General features: G+C 34.3%; 2 protein-coding genes across 7 annotated transcripts in view; one reads left to right on the top strand and one right to left on the bottom strand.

Annotated features, from left to right (window-relative positions):
- Window positions 1–11701, top strand: part of LOC148602856 (zinc finger MYND domain-containing protein 11-like) — a 31535-nt gene extending 19834 nt beyond the window's left edge. For 4 of the 5 annotated variants that reach the window (XM_088552411.1, XM_088552412.1, XM_088552409.1 and 1 more), the window contains one exon: window positions 1594–7153. In XM_088552411.1, coding sequence (XP_088408537.1) covers window positions 1594–1716 — 123 coding nt within the window. In that variant the 3' untranslated portion in view covers window positions 1717–7153. Of the gene's footprint in view, window positions 1–1593; window positions 7154–11501 lie in introns of those variants that run through there. The other variant, XR_015916538.1, reaches the window with a different exon arrangement.
- Window positions 11702–13099: 1398 nt separating this feature from the next.
- On the bottom strand, window positions 13100–16537 carry LOC148602855 (uncharacterized). Of its 2 annotated transcripts, none has more exons than XM_088552414.1 (4): window positions 16395–16537; window positions 15953–16031; window positions 15505–15630; window positions 13100–14967 (listed from the first exon to the last, which is right to left on the bottom strand). In XM_088552414.1, exons 2-4 carry the CDS (start codon window positions 16005–16007, stop codon window positions 13268–13270), a joined length of 1881 nt encoding a protein of 626 aa, XP_088408540.1. In that variant the 5' UTR covers window positions 16008–16031; window positions 16395–16537; the 3' UTR covers window positions 13100–13267. The 2 variants fall into 2 exon arrangements, with proteins under 2 accessions (XP_088408540.1, XP_088408541.1); XM_088552415.1 differs by having other exon boundaries at window positions 16366–16432.
- Between the last annotated feature and the right edge of the window lie 1269 nt (window positions 16538–17806).

The following is a 17806-nucleotide window of genomic DNA, read 5'->3' as shown; positions in this document are numbered from 1 at the left end:
TCAGTATCTCTAAATCCTTTTGGTCAAAATTGAGGTACACTCAAATTATACAATTATATCTTTTTTTTTCAGATTTCTACAGAATTTGTTTTCTTTGATTTACTATTTAAGTTTTCACAAAATGCAGTACCTTAAGGAGGTAGACCTAGGGTAAGGGACATAACTCTTGAAATCAGCCATATGTTTGTATCATATTCAATTTCACCCAAGCCTTTTAAGCTTTCCAATGAAACAGAATGAAATCTGTTCAAGTTACTTTGATGTTTACATGAGAGTGATGTAAAATGGTGAATACAAACATTCCAATGATTTGTGAGAGTTGTGTCCCTTACCCTAGGGCTACCTCTTTAAAATTAATTATTGAAATGATAGCAGGGATGATTTTTTTCCATTTTTTAGGGGATTTCTGCTATTTTAAATCTGGATTATACCGGTACAATGCTTTTATTTACTGTATATTTACATCCGATTTTGCCAATTTCCGCTTTATTTGTTGACCTCATAAAATCATCTCTGTGATAGGAAGTGACATCCTGTGTTCTAAATGATGTTACAATTGAATAAGAATCAAGCAGAGTGAGCAGTTCTTATACTATCGAGGGATGTAAACTTCAGTTGTTTTGGATCGTTTCTGGTTATCACTTGTCTCATATTGCTATTATTATACCTGAATGAGTGGGTGGTGTATTAGAATCTCCTTGTTCATTCATCCAAATTTTATTGCAATAATCTTTGATCATAACAGATGGATTTAATTGGAATAGGTATGTGTCTTTAAAAAGATGGAGCCTATGTGTTATTAAAGTAAATTTGATTGATATCCAATATAAACTTCCTGTTTCATGGTACTCTGCCATTTTTCACTAAATGGCATGATAGAGAAAATTTTCATCACAAAAATATTAAATGCCACTAGACAGACTAATTTTAGACGTTGTATGTGCTTAGTGGTGATGTGGTATATGTTGTTAGCAATTTAGGTTGTTGTCGGATATCAGTTTCCTGTTTTGTGGGATTTGTACATTTATGAGTTGGGGTATTCTGAGCGGGCCAACTCGTGTAACTTCATGGTTGGAGTGTATTAGGTTTCATTTGTCTCATATTTTTATAAGGGGTGGTGAATCAAAGACCTTAGATATAAACAATAAAACATAAATGGCTCAAAATCGTTCTGTTGGAAGTGATGTAAATCGGAACTGATCTATGCAGTTTGAAAGTGATTGTTTGAATTTTAATGAAGTAGACCTAAAGGGACACAACTCTTACAAATCATTGGAATGTTTGTACATCAACCTTATCTAAGCATTAAAGTAACTTTGATTTATTTCATTCTGTTTCAAATGAAAGCTTGAAAGGCTTTGGTGAAATTGAAAATGATACTAACATATCATTTAGTTTAAGAGTTATGTCCCTTACCCTAGGTCTACCTCCTTAAATACAGATACACAGCCTGTGTTTGGTACAGGAAGTCTGGTAAGATGCCAGGGACATAACAATATAGCTGTACAATATTAACCATATGGCCTTTTATTTGAGTAAGAATAACTTTGTCCCTCATAGGCAAAACTTAAGACCATATTATTTATATTTCAGTGTTATAACTGTGAGGAGGAAGCTATGTACCATTGTTGTTGGAACACATCATACTGTAGTGTAAAATGTCAACAGGAACACTGGCATAAGGAACATAAACGAGTTTGTCGTCGCAAACGATAAGCATGTCTTTTTTCATTGTCACTTTCACATGCAACATAGATATAATATATACCTTTGTAATTATTATATGATTTAATCATTCGAGGTGTTTTTATTTTCAATTGAGATTCATTCATATGTTGTTAAAATAAAATTCTATTCATTTTCATATTTAAGCATTTCAAACATAAACATGTCCTCATGAAATTTTTTTTGTTTTTTTAAACTAGTTTTCTTTAATTTGATGCTTTTGAATTGTCATATATAAAGTTGATAAAAAAAAACATACATCTTTATTGCATTTTATAGAATGTACGTTTTAAAGGCAGTCTTATCATCTCTGTTGACCAGAAACTTCCGTGTGAATTATATGATACATGTATTGGTAATTTAAGGAGGAAGATCTAAGGTAAGGGACACAACTCTTACAAATCATTGGAACATTTGTATACAGCATTTGACATCAATCTCATGTAAGCATCAAAGAAACTGATTGATTTCTTTCTGTTTCAAATGAAAGCTTGATAGGCTTTGGTGAAATTGGATATGACACAAACATATCATTGATTTCAAAAGTTATGTCCCTTACCTTAGGTCTACCTCCTGAAGTTGAGGGAATTTGGAATTTCTCTAATGTTTTAGTTGATTTAAGATTTTTTACTGGTTGTAGAAATAATTGTTATATCATTTGAGGTTTCTTTTCTTGAGTATTGAATCAACCAATTTTTTATGACATTAATGGAATCTCGGGGAATCTCATATGAAATCGATAAAATCATATAATTTGCACATACAGAGGGTTCAATGGACTAATTTAAAGCTGCATTAGCTGCCAGATTTGTTCAGTTTTGATTCTACTCAATTTTGCTGATAAAATGAAATAAGTTTGTAGTAATGCAATTGAAGCAATGAATGTCGATAATACCTTCAGAATATTGTGAAAACAACATTTTCTTAAGGAAGATTGATAGCTGAGATCTATTTTTCGCCATTACTTCTGAAGACTGCCGACCGGACATTAACCTGAGTTAAAAATACTTTAACCTCGATAAAAAAAAATAACAATAACGGATACTCAGGTAAGCATGTGTCTTGTTTACATTTCATTTCATCTATTTCTTGATTAGTTTTCAAATAAATAATGAATGACAGTTACTGACCATATTTGTGCCACATTATATCACGATGCGTAAATTAAAAAATTATTCTTGCATTATATTCAAATTTTTGTCTTTTACGGCTTGAATCCGATGGTCTTCCTTGCTATTGATTACCACTTTCGCTTTGCAATCAGATTTGTTTTAAAAAAAAAGAGACCCTTACAGCACATGCGTGGATTAAGTTTACCAGAAGTCACATGCATAGGGATTTGTCTAGGTCGATTTTTTGTCTTGCATTACAATAAATATATAGACACCTATTTCATGTATTTAACACATTTTATTAGTGGATATGGAATGAAATAATACAGGAAAAGTACAATTTAGTAGAAATAATTCAAACTTCAGGTATATTTCAACAGATACAAACATTTATGGAAATGACAGCTAATGCAGCTTTAATGATGAGAGAAACAGAATCATTTTCAGCAGTTGATTATCTTATATCATGACTATAGATATACAATAGTCGATTGCTCACAATTGATCACATGAAAATTTTATTCAATATTTCTACACTTAAGGTACAAAAAAAGTATGTCTGTTTAAGATTTATATCTTGGATGAAAAATGATGTAGCTAGGTAGATAATATCATTTTATTTTTTTAAGTTATTTTATTTAGATACTTATGGGGGGATTTTGTTCTTTTAATACTGATAGTTTAGCTGCAATTTACAAAAAATACCAATAAAATGTGTAAGGATAAGCAGATTAAATAGGGTAAGTAGGGTACCCTTAAACACACAATTTTTTTCTCTGGCCTTAGTTTATTTGGTCATCCAGATTTTATAACTTTCTCCAATCATACTTCTTCTTTATCTTTTTTTTACTAAAATAATTAGTGTAATTTGTGTCATTTAAAATGTTCATTTTATTCTTCTATTGTATTTTTTATTACTGTTCTTGAAGATCTCATAGTATTTTTTTTTATACCGGGCCATTGTATACCCTCCATTTCAACAGATATATGTCTGTCTGTTTGTCTCTCTACGATTTTTCAAGATAACTAGCAAAACAGATGACAGAATATTTTTCAAACTTTTCACATTTGTTAAGTTCAATAGATGTAGGTTAATTTTGTTTTGTTTGCACAATTCCTATTGTAGTTGTTGTGTTATGCTTATCAAGTAGTGGTCTTCATAAAAATCAGGCAGGAGGTGATTCATGCATGTCACATTCCCACTAAGTTCACTTTTATTTCTTGTTTCAGAAACAGTTACTGATCACATAACCAGTCTTAGTTTTTTTTTTGGTTGTTGTGCTTTTGAGATAAAATTCATACAGATTGTTTGTGAAATTTGCACTTTGCAAGAGTTATCGTTCTTGGTTTTGTTTGATTTGATTGATTTTAGTGGGGAGTAAAAGTGCAGATCTGAATACAGAAATAAATATTGTTATGAAAGTAAATAGCATATGTAAATTGAAAAAGTATTGTTTGTTCCTCAGGTTATTCTTCGCCATGAATTACTTTGATATGGACAGTGTCTGAATTTTATGTGGACTGGTACTTAAACATTATGGGTTTGATGATTTTTGATGAGTAAAGGTTTTTTTTTTGTGTATGGTATTTTCATCTATTGCAGTCTTCTAATTGATCACCAGTCGAACAGCCATTGCTAAAGTCCTATAAAATGCACTATTCTTGTTTTTAGGTTATTTATTTATCACTGTGTTATTAAATTCAATTCTGATGGTGTCAGTGCAGCTATATCTTTTACTTAGATGTGATTCATTTTTTGCTCTGTTGGAACTTTCATTTATACAACCATTTCAGGGAAGACCTTTTTTTTTTATCTTATATGTCACAAGGTACAGGATTCTTATTTTTCTATGTTGAGTGATTTGCTAGGGATGGGACTCATGTATAGCTTTGCAAGTCACATTTAGTTTTTTCAGTAACTTTGAATATTGTTTTTTTTTATATCACAGATATAAGGTGTATGAAAAATTTGTTAGAAGAGGTGGAGGTGGGGATATGTATTTGATGAAAGAGTAAACTTATGGAGGTAGACCCAGGGTAAGGGACACAACACTTACAAATCATTGGAATATTTTTATTCAGCATTTTTCATCAATCTCATTTAAGCATCAAAGTAACTTGGACTGATTTCATTCTGTTTCAAATGAGAGCTTGATTGGCTTTAATAAAATTGAATATGATACAAACATATCACTGATTTTAAGTGTAATGTCCCTTACCCTAGGACTGCCTCCTGAAGTTTATGTTTCATTAAATTGTTTTGTTGACAGGAATAACTGTTTCATAAGGGATCAAATTCCAATAAACTTAACCAGTGGTATTATACCATTTGTAATGTTATTTATTAGGGTTTCCTGCGGCTTTTGAAAAAGGCAGAGTAATCCAATTAAAAAATGGGCACTATAGAATGTTAGAGGTAAATTTGATGGCACATCATGCAAGTATAAACGGTTTTTAAAGAAACAAGCATGGTGCTTATTAAACCCAAATGACAGGGTGCCTATGACCTCTCAAAACTGTCTATAGGGAATATTAGGCACAATATACTGTGGAAGTATATTTTTCGTGGATTACAGACAAATCATTGGTTTGTGGAATCTTAAATTCATATTTTGATATTTCCCTCAGTACAAATAAACAGATAATATGTATATTTTGTTGGGAATTTAGTTTTGTGGTTTGAGCCAACCACAAAATCCACGAAAATTGGTACCCCATGAATATAAGTACTTTCACATTAGCACATTTTGTCAAAATTAGACATAAATGTGTGCTATAAATGTCAAGGCTTGCTTTGTAGTAGTGCTCATAGTTTTGATGGTCTGTTTTACAATGCCAGTATTGGCGACAAACCTCTTGAATAACCTGAGTTTGATTTCTTTGTTGTTAGTAAGTAAGCATTCGGTTTATATATTATATTAGCCATTTTGTTTTGTCTCCCAGTAAGGGAGAAATGTATTTTTATTCTGAGAAGAGGGATATTCATTCTTTAATACCATATTCATTATTTTATCATCAAATGTCTCATTAATTAAAAAAAAAACATTTTTATACAATGAGTAAAAATTGTTATATCTTTGTACATTGAAACTTCATCTGCTGAACTTGTTATTAATAATTTATTTGTTTTATTACATTGTATTTTTTGTCCTATAATATCAGTATATGAATTTTTGGTTTATATATTTTTGAGATGTAATTCATATTTTAATTTACTACAATGATTTACCCTTGGCGAGAGTGTGCCATGTTTTGTGATTATAGATTTGCGTCTTTTTGTTTATTTTATTATCTGGTTCTACATCAGGTCTTTTTTAAGGAGGTAGGGAACCTAGGCTAAGGGACATAACTCTTGAAATCAGTGATTGTATCATATTCATTTACATCAAAGCTTGTCAAGTATTCATTTGAAACAGATCTAAGCTACTTGACATTTATGTAAAATGGTTTACACAAACCAATGATTTGTTATGTGGTCTGCCTCCTAAATACTATTGTCCCATTAAACTTCACTTTCAACATCATAAGTTCAGAGTTTTTAGTTTAAAAGATGTTCAACATGTACAAGATGCACATGCACTATTCTAAGTTGCAGTAGATGTACAATGTATCATAATTACTTAGAAAAAACATGTTCACTAGAACTAACCAAATGGCCAGTTATTTTAAGTAGCACTCCACATAAGAATCATGCAAAATGTGATTCATGGTTTGGAAGCCTACATATTTTTATTTTTGATATTTTGTTTAAAATGTTATAGTTAACAGAAATTAACATGTGGTTTTTCATATAACCCTTGTTCATAGGAGATAAAAATTATTTAGAATGTACTGTAGAATTTAAAATTAAGGCAGATAACTCTGTAAATGACACTGAGATACAATAGAAACTATTGGATTTTCCATGTGAATTATCTCCTAAGAGCAGACAGACTGGAATGAATAATTATATATTTCATCATATAGACCTATAACAAAAATATGTAGCCTTTTTTTAGGTGTATTACATTTTACAATATTGGCATGATTCTTACAAATACTGCTATTTTAGTTGCTATATTTATTGTGGGGGACGGTTTCAGATACTGGATCCCCTTTAAATCCGCCATTGGTATATTGTATTAAAAATATTTGTTGGACAAAAGAAGAATTTTTTTTCTTTTAAAGAGCAAGTAGCTTTTAAGTCAACTGATTCTATAGTGTGCAATGAATGAGAGAGAATTTCACCTTTCAGTAGAATTAGTCAGGTTTCTAAACAGAGTTGTCATGTGTTCACATTCTTAGAATTGTTTCTGTAATAAAATCAGAGAATGTCACGTAGCCGGCTTACTTCACTAAAACCATTAAGTTTCATGTGGCTGTACCAGCAGGATCTGTTCGATTTGTCAGTCATTCTTGGACTAAGATGTATGAAGTGTCTGTTAAAGGACATTAAAACATTATCAACCAATCAACCAACTTGGGAATTGTTTATTGTCAGTGTTGACTTGTATTATATACACCTGAAAAAAAAAAAAAGAATCCCAGCTCATATCTTTTCCCTGCAGCAGAATGTGACAAAATATCGACAAAAATAATTGAAATTGCAAAATATATGCCTAAAATGTACGTTCACACATTGTCCCGCCTTAAAATCTCCATGATTTGGCAGGTATGTAATTATGAAACATTAAAACAGAACCCAAAGACCTGACCAAACCATTAACATGGCCAACACTTCCGTTTCTTTTTGTTTCTATAATTTTTAACCCTTAGATTAAATAAAGTATTAAATCATTAAGCTAAGTAACTTTCTTTGTAAGAATCGGGCAATGGATGTCGTCATTTTTCTCACATTTGTCTTTTATGGCTCAAATACATTCAAAACATGTAGGAAACACCCAAAAAGCTATTCAGATTTAACCTGAAGCATCTGTGACGTAGGTATATAGGAAAATTTTTCCATCATTTCTCCATAGTGCATTTCAATTAAAGGAGTAGGTTCGGTAAGGCCCTATTTGACCGCAGTTTTCAATGTTTTGAAAGATTTGTTTTGTTCTGTAATAGTGTATTTGAAAGCATAATGGTTGTAGTAAATATATCTCAGCCGATTTTGACGATATCATGATTGCTTTTGACCTAATAGCGGTCAAAATTTATACAATATTAATGAAATCTTCGATTTTGTTGCATTTTTGCACATATTTTTCGATAGTTTTTGTCTAAAACCGGAGTGGTCGCATCTGTGTTTATCCAAAATATTGACATATATGTTGTATCTCACAATACTACACGATATATATAAGGATCAAGAATGAACACGCATGCGCCCACATTTGTTTTTCACAAAAAAGCAGTGAAAAATATGCTGAAGTATTGAGAATTTTTGGATTTTATTATCATTTAGGCAATTGTGTTGGTGCTACAATGACGAAATGCGTTTCTGTTTTGGCTTAAGTGTTACTGAACTAGTTGGTGTAAACACTTATGTGTACGAAAACAATAAAAATCTTTTATTTTGAACAATTTCAAATTTTGAGGCCAAAATTTGCCATATCCGAACCTTCTCCTGTGATGTATCAATATCTTAAAAAGGCAAACTTTACAAACACTTCGAGGTTAGGAGTTATAAATACTAGGATAATGCCATAAAATCTTTGATTTTTTTTTGTGTGCACATGCCACGCCTTATACAGATTTTGCTTGATTCAAAAATAGAGAAGGACTTAGGTACTTCTTCGTCTAAGAATCGGGCAAACTGTGTATAAGTTGTGGCATGAAGAAAAAATGCAGAGATATTTCATTGCATTATCCAAATCTTTATACCCCATAACTTCAAGAAATTACTGCTATAGTGTTTGTAAAGTTTGCCCTTTTAAGATATTGATGGGTCAAATTTTGTTGAAATGCACTCTGGGAAAATGGGGGGAAATTTTTCTTAACTTGATATAAACAGTCAAAAAATATCTACGTCATCAATGCTTCAGGGTAAATTTAAGTAGCTTTATAGTTGTTTTCTAGATATATTTGAATATGTTTGAGGCAAAAAAGACCAAATTGAGAAAAAAATAATGTGCCACTCAGTGCCGGGTTCTTACACAGAATGGTCTTCAAATGCTATATTTTTTACACAATAACCTTTTCTGAGTTCTGATCTGTACTTTTGAGAAGATGATACAGTTATCTTTCACTGATTTAACAAAATTCAACAAAACCAAGACCGATAACTCTTTCAAAGTGCCAATTTCATGTAGAATTTATGTAATTTTTATCTGAAAAGCGCAACAACCAAATGAAAAAAAGTCTGGCCATGTGATCAGTACCTGTTTCTGAACAAGAAATAAAACTGAATTCAATGGGGTTTTGTTATGCTTTTTAATCATCACTGGTATAGTCACAATGAAAAAGGGAGGTAGATTTTACCTACCATTTCGTCTGAAGTGCATGTACCAAGTTGGGACCATTGCGGTACCAGTTGCTTCGGTGGTGTAATATCTACATGTATTTTGCCAGATTTGTTTTGGACTTGACTTGATTATGAATAGGATTAGTGTTCGGTAATTTTGTTGTTACCCTTATTTACTCTTATGAGGCTGACTTCATAACTGATCTGATCCAAAAGAAGGAACATCGTTTGACTAGATCCTTAATCTCAGTTTCCGCTATATAGATGACATATTATCGTTAAACAATCACGGTTTCGCATCTATCCCAAAGAATTTGAGATAAAAGATACTACAGACACTGTGAAGTCAGCCTCATATCTTGACCTATACTAAGAGATCAATGGTGAAGGAAAACTATTGAACAAACTATACGACAAACGCAATGACTTTTCATTTTGTAACAAACTCAATGACTTTTCATTGTGTATTGTTAACTTTCCCTTCATCTGTGGCAAAATCACTTCAGCACCTGCGTATGGAGTTTTCATATCACATATATCATACGTTATGCCAGACCTTGCCGTTACTACGACAACTTTTTGTATCGCTCTAGACTTCTTAGAACCAAACTTCTTGTACTGGGTTATGTTGATAAAGGTTGAAGTCATCACTACCGAAGTTTTGTGGTCGTTATCATGAACTCATCATGGATCATTACGGTTTATCCATCGGTACCATGAAAACTATTTTGTTCAACGTGTCATAGATTTCCTTTCCTCTTTCCATCTCTTCTATCTGACGCCGTATGGTCATAACACCTTCTCTGCAGTAATATGGCTGTCACCCTTTCTGGAGCAATATGACCATGTCATCGTCGCTTGATTTCTGAAGTAACATCCAGTCATTGTTTCTGAAGTAAAATGGCTTTGTCAACATTTGTTAATAGATGGACTCGCTGCACGGAAGACGCACTTTGACGATTTAAGTAGCAGTCTTTACAAAATCAAACAAGAGGTGATTCATGCATGTCAAAGTCCCATCAAATTTACTTTTATTTCTTATTCAGAATCAGATACAGACCACATAACCAGTCTTGGTTTTTCATTTGGTTTGAGATAAAAATTATATAGATTGTACATAAAATTAGCACTTTGATTACCGCTATAACCTTGGTTCCCTTGATTACTCTTGCAAGAGTCATCGTTCTTGATTTGCTTTTATTTGGTTTGTTTTAGTGGGAGAAAAACGTATGATTTTCTCAAAAGTATGGACACGAATATAAAAAAAAGATATATTCCTTAAAAATACAGCATCTGAAGATCGGAAAAATATGGTTTGTTCCATGCATTATCATCAGCACCATAGACAGTGTCTGAACTTTATATGGACTGGTACTAAAGATTTACCTGCTGTAACTGATTTTTTTTTCTCGGTTATTAAATTTAAGTTTTATTTTGGGAAAGAATGTACATATGAGCATATTGGTCTCTCCATTAATTCAGCATTTAAGTAGCAGCCTTTATAAAAATCAGACAGGAGGTGATTCATACATAACAAGAACCCACTGAATTCAGTTTTATTTCCTGTTCAGAAAGAGTTACAGACTTACTGATCACATAATCATTCTTAATTTTCCAATTGGGTTTTGCACTTTTAAGATAAAAATTATATAGATGGTATATAAGTAGCTTTGTAAGAATCATGCAAAATCTGAAAAATATGATACACCCCAAAAAAGGCTACATATTTTTTTTTGTAATTAGGTTGTTTTATGGGTCTATACTATGAAATGTGTGATTATTCATTCAAATCTGCCTGCTCTTAGGAGTTAATCAACATTGGAAATCTAGTAGATTCTATTGTATTTGAGTGCCATTTACAGAGCTATCTCCCTTAATTTTGAAATCTACAGTGCATTCTATATAATTTTTATCTCCCAAGAGCACGAGTTATATGAAAAACCACATGTTAATTTCTGTTTACTATGAAATTTCAAACAAAAGATCAAAAATAAAAATATGTAGCCTTTTTACCCATGAATCACATTTTGCATGATCCTTAGGTGGAGTCCTACATAAAATTTGCACTTTGCAAGAGTAATCGTTATTGATTTGCTTTGATTTGGTTGATTTTAGTGGGAGATAAATTTATGATTTTCTCAAAAGTGCATTTCTGAATAAAAAAATAGGACTATCGTTAATAAAGATATAGCACACGTGGACCGAAAAAAAATATCATCTGTTTGGTGGGTTTTCTACACCATGAATCACCTCTACTATAGGCAGTGTCTGATTTTTAGATGGACTGGTACTTAAAAAGATAACAGAGTGAAACATTCCTATGCCGAAAGTTCATTCCCGACTGAATTGATGGTATGATGAAAGAGTATATATAATAATCATTTAACAATTTGACTAAAACTTTCATTTTTTTGAAATACTTGTTTATCTACGCATTGAAACTGTCGACATTATAAATAAAATTTACGATATAACTGCTTGGCAATTGTAACAAAGTTAATCTTAGAAAAGACAACCAATCGTCTGCACAATCTACACCAGAAAAACAAACTGACACTACCTATTGTATAGATGATACAAGATACAGTTCGAAAACTCTCCGATTGAGCGATGGTTTTCTGACCTACATATGCCATATTTTTAACCCAAACTAGTCTGTTTTCGTGTATAGATCTGTATTTTGTGAGGAAAAATATATTTACTCACTCTTATATAGACAAAATCATGAACGATAACTTTTGGAAGGCTAATCAAGGGAACCAAGATTGGAAAGTGACAATTTCTAAAACAATCAATTAAATTTCATTTTTTTCCTCAAACGTACAGCAACCGGATGACTAATTAAGACGGGTAATGTGGTCTATAACTGTTTAGGAATAAGAAATGAAAGGATTTCTTTTGCATTTTTTTCATATGTATGTGTTATTTCCTGTCTGGTATGTATAATGATAACCTAAGACATTTGACAATTCTATATACAGGAACGGGAGACAGGATTAGAGAGGAACAGCTAACCTGGCATTTTTTTAATCGTCTTTTCGTTTTTCACGTATCCAGAAGAAGGTTCCGGGGATCGGACCCCGTTTTACTTAACATCTTTTTTGTCAACGTCTCTGGATCCGCACCTGTAGCAACATGTTAATTCTCCACAACACTCCGTGTAAAAAATTATTCTCTTCATGTCGTGAAAAAGCTTTGAACCATGCATGACAAATATATGAGGGCTGATAACACTATACTATACACTTTTACGATTTGCAGTAAAATATTCCTTTTGCTTGTTTATTCTATTTATTATTATTGTTTTTGGTTTTTGTAGCAGCACGTGGTTTACAATTTAGTAAGCACTTTTCGCCTTATTCGTTTTCGAATAACACCATAAAACATCAATCGGAACTCGTCAATCTTTTTAGTTACACAAAAGAAAAACCTCGGAGGCAACAGGCGGAAGAATCTATCCGGAATTTGATCGATCCGATACTAAGATTATAGTTTTACTGGTTGAAATTTTACCATTACTTTTTTCCTGGCTCCTCGCTTCGCGCCCGTGGTACCACCGTATTAAAACAATGTTAAAATGGAGTTTCCGTGATTTATTTTTTAATCAAATTATAACGTTTGTTTCTCTTTGACTGTTCTTTTAGCAACTCGACGGGTGTTTTTTTCTAGAAAAGCAGAAGCCGCTTGCGCTCTTCATTTTTAGTTTAGTCCGAGTTGCTCATTTTCCTTTGTTTCTTTTCACTTGTTATTTTGGTTCATATTCTTTGTTGTGTGTGTGTATTTTCCCTGTATCAAGACGTTATCGTAGAGTTAACGTTTGAATCTTAGCTCCTATCATTTCCCTTTACCAATCTTATACTGACAGAACAAATGGTAGTGACGTGTAAGAAACACACACGATTTAATAAAAAGTACAGGACGAGGCAGCATCAGAACATATATATACATGATAACAATTATCACCAGTGTCTCAACAATAAAAAAGATGATCTCTCAAAATGGATTTAAAAATGTGTCCAAATGTCTCAATAAGTTTGTGATTTGTCTAATATCCTCTCAATCTTTTACAATCATCATCCTCATCATTATTGGGGTCATCACAGTTTTTATTGTTGCTCCAGCCCCATCCACCACTGCCACCACTTCCTCCGGATCCACCAGAACCGCCAGAGCCCCCACTTCCGCCGGCTCCGCCGGCACCACCAGCACCACCGGCTCCACCACCGGCTCCACCTCCGGCGCCACCTCCGGCACCACCTCCAGCTCCAGCTCCAGCTCCGGCTCCAGCTCCAGCCCCTCCGCCGCCACTACTGGCAGCAGCTAAAGCAAATGCAGCAGCACGTCTGACATCATCGTTTCCAGAGGACAGCAACAAACTAATAGCTTGTGCGGCAGCACTACTTCCGGCACCAGCTCCAGCTCCAGCACCAGCACCAGCACCAGCACCAGCACCAGCACCTGCACCTGCACCAGCTCCACCTCCTGCTCCAGCACCGGCTCCAGCACCAGCCCCAGCTCCAGCACCACCGCCTGCTCCGCCACCGAATCCACCACCGAATCCACCTCCGAATCCACCACCGAATCCACCTCCAAGAAATTTTCCACCACTTCCACCTCCAGCAGCAGCAGCTGCAGCAGCAGCAGCGGCGGCAGATGCAGCACCTCCATTTCCACCCAACATCCATCCTCCCCATCCACCGAGTCCACCAGCACCACCAGCTCCTGCTGCTGCTGCTGCAGCGGCGGCGGCAGCTGCTGCTGCACCACCTCCTCTACCACCTCCGGATCCGGCTCCTGCACCTGCTCCAGCTCCAGCTCCAGCTCCTCCCCAGCCACCGGCTCCTCCCCAACCACCGGCTCCTCCCCAACCACCGGCTCCAGCACCAGCTCCAGCTCCTGCACCAGCTCCGGCTCCAGCACCAGCACCAGCACCAGCTCCAGCTCCAGCTCCAGCTCCGGCACCAGCTCCAGCACCTGAAAGTGCACTTACAAGTTGGTTAGACACAGCAAGCAATTGACCGAGTAAACCTTTGAGGTCATCATCGCCGTCATCGCCATCACTATCCCCTCCGTCGCTTCCATCGCTACCATCACTGTCTCCTCCACTGCCGTTACTGTCGTCATCACTAGAACTATCAGAAGAGCTGCTGCTGCTTGAGCTTGAATCATCACCACCAGCACCACCCCATGCACCGGCACCGGCACCGGCACCAGCTCCTGCACCAGCCCAAGCACCAGCACCAGCTCCAGCTCCTGCACCGGCCCCGGCACCAGCTCCGGCACCAGCTCCGGCACCAGCTCCGGCACCAGCACCAGCTCCGGCGCCAGCTCCGAATCCGAATCCCCATCCACCTGCACCACCAGCACCACCTTCATCACTGGAATCACCTCCTCCACCGCCACCACCACCACCGAGACCCCAAGCGCCGGCACCGGCGGCAGCTCCTCCCCATGCAGAAAAGTCATCATCATCTCCGAAAAGAGACCAGAATGACCATAAGTCATCGTCAGTCAAGGCATCGAAATAATCTTCCAAATAGTCTAATCCGTCTAATCCATCCAAAACGTCTCCAAGTCCACCAGCTCCAGCTAAAGCTCCTGCTCCAGCTAAAGCTCCTGCTCCAGCTCCTACTCCTAAACCGGCAGCAGCAGCAGCAGCAGCAGCGGCGGCGGCGGCAGCGGCGGCAGAACCACCGGCACTAGCGGCAGCAGAGGCAGATGCGGCAGCACTAGCTCCTACTCCGACTAGAAAAAAAAATAAATTGGGGTTCAAACTATTAAAGTCAAAGTTTTCTATTAAATTTTTCAAAAGGAATGTTTGAAATAATAAGTAAACGATAGATCAAAACATTTTTACGTCTATATACAATTTTGAATATTTATTATAACAACGGAATAAAAAGAAGATAAATAAGGAATATTAACATCTGTTCTTCTCTTCAATTAGTTTTTCATCAAATCATATAAAACTTGTAAAAGTTGTACATCTCACATAAACATTTTGTACACTTGTACAATAGCAAAGGTCACTTGGACAATATAACTTATTGACCAGAGAAATATATAGGAGTTATAAAGAGTAATAAGATGGATGAGTCAGAACAAATTTTGAATGCTATCGTAAACGGTACTAACAAGTTTTAAATGCCTTCATATACTGTAAAGTGTGCCTAGTCTTCAGTTTTGATATCTATCTTAAAAATCTTCTGCAAAAGTTTTGAAAAGTTTATATCCCGGAAAATACCTTCATCGTCTATTTTTAAAACTGAGTTAAAAACTTACATGGAGCACAACAACAAAGTCCTGGGTTAAAGAATAATCCGGGGGCACACGAGAAAGATCTCCATCCAACAGCTGGGATCCATTGTAAAAACGCTGCTGCGTTAGCACTTGCTTTGAATGAGCATCCTGAAAGAAATGAAATAATAACATAATAATAATAATAATAATAATAATAATAATAATAATAATAATATGTCACCGAAATGTTACTCTCACTGTAACGTTGAACGATGACTAATTGGGAATAAAGAATTATACATTTTAGGTCTGATGAATGAAGGGATGTAAAATATATATATATATATTGATATATCGTAAGTTATATGGATAGTCCGTTGAATTTTGGATAAAGTATTTATGTTTACGATTGATGGAAAAAAATGACATATCGTATCATAATCTAACATATCTAAAGTTAAAGGTGAAATAACATTGAAAAAATTCTTACCTGCGTATGTGTTTGTTACAAAGCCTAGTAAGGCAACCAATACAAGCTGCCTCATGATTATATAAACCCAGGTGGTGCCCTGAAAATAACCATAACATTTAATGGTATTCGTATTTCTTTATTGTGTAAGCCATAATATACTACAACATACTGCAAGTAGGTATTTAAAAAAGTGAACCCTGCAAAAAAAAAACATTTTCAACCAAAATAATCATTCAATTTTAGTTTGTAGTATAGTTTAAATTGAAAACTCATACTGAGGTTTCAAAATTTAAAACTGACGACGTAAAAGAAAATAAGAAAAAAAACTGAATGAAACAAACATTAAAATTATTTAATCAAAATATTTTTTAGTCGTAAGAAATTTGTCTTAAATACAGGAAAGTCTACTCATGTATAACGTTAGAACCTACCACACAATGACTTGCTAAGCTATACTCACAAGTGAGGTTTAGATGTGCACACCCGCTGTTTAAATCCCGAAATGCTACAAAAACCAAGTCAGCTAGTTTATATATGGCTTAATCAGTATGCAAAGAGTTTAGTGCCCTTCATCGTGTTTCGTCGGTATGCAAGTAGCTCATATTGTATTCAAAATAGACCTGGGCGTACGACAAGGAAACCTTTTGACTGAGGTGCTATTAGTAACTGTCAACATTTAAGCAATCATGAGCCGTCAACATGCTCACGATAATTATAAAACATTATGAACACATACCACTTTATGTTTAATTTTTTAATTCACCTTTTAAAAAATTTATCAAGTATAGTAGGAGTTCAATTCTGCAATTAGTCGTCGATTCAAATGTAACAGATGTAAACTGCGACCTTTGAAGGCACTGTTTTTTTTTTGCTATTTTTATTTGTTAAAATATCTATGGAGTTGTGTCTTGAATTTTTGTATTGCTAAAATATGAATAAAATAACATATGTGGTCTTTGACCCGATATGTCATCATCATTTTTTCAGTTTAAGGAAAAAGTATGACAAATCTCTCACAGTATAGAATGAAAATATGCCAAAGTATTTATGATTATATCACTTGACTTCTTCAATGTAAACAATACCTTTGAAAAATACAATTGGAATCGGTCAGCATTAAAATATTGTTTAGACTTTTTTTTGTATGTTTTTTTTTGTTTTGTTTTCTATGTCATAAAATAATAAAATTGTTTTTAGTGGGAGTCCGAGTTGCTCATTTACTTTTGTTACTTTGTATGTATGATTTTAGTTACTTTATGTTCTTTGTTGTGTATGTCTGTTTTCCATGTCTGGTCTTTGTCCCTGGATTACATTCTTTTGATTACCGCTATAACCTTGGTTCCCTTGATTACTCTTTAAGAAATTGAAATTTAAGATTGAGGTTATAGAAAGTGCATAGTAAACAATACCTTCGAAAAATTCTATTGGAAATGGTCAGCATTAAAATATTGTTTCGACTTTTTTTTGTATGTTTTTTTTTGGTTTTGTTTTCTGTGTCATAAAATAATAAAATTGTTTAAGAAATTGAAATTTAAGATTGAGGTTATGCTTGATAGAAAGTGCATAGTAAAAGAAAGTCTATAAATTTAAATAGAAAACAGGACCATGCTGATTGTGATATTCACTTTGTCTTTTAAGTGGAATTCAACGAATATTTTATACTTAAAAATAAAAATGACTTTGTTAATCAAAAAAATATTACATATTTGAAATGTACATAAATATATGTTTTTATACCCAGATATTTCATATGATTAATGTTAAGATTTGATTTATAATCAAATTTCTTATTTAAACTTATGTGTTAACCACAAGTTTTTAACCTATTCTATTACCACATGGAACTTAATTTAATCATGATCATCATGTTCA

This window comes from Perna viridis, chromosome 11 (assembly GCF_037379345.1).
Source record: "Perna viridis isolate PV_CMFRI_1.1 ecotype Kerala chromosome 11, ASM3737934v1, whole genome shotgun sequence".
Taxonomy (NCBI): Eukaryota; Metazoa; Mollusca; class Bivalvia; order Mytilida; family Mytilidae; genus Perna; species Perna viridis.
Note: the sequence above shows the minus strand (reverse complement) of the source record. Positions and strands in the feature narration are given on the sequence as shown.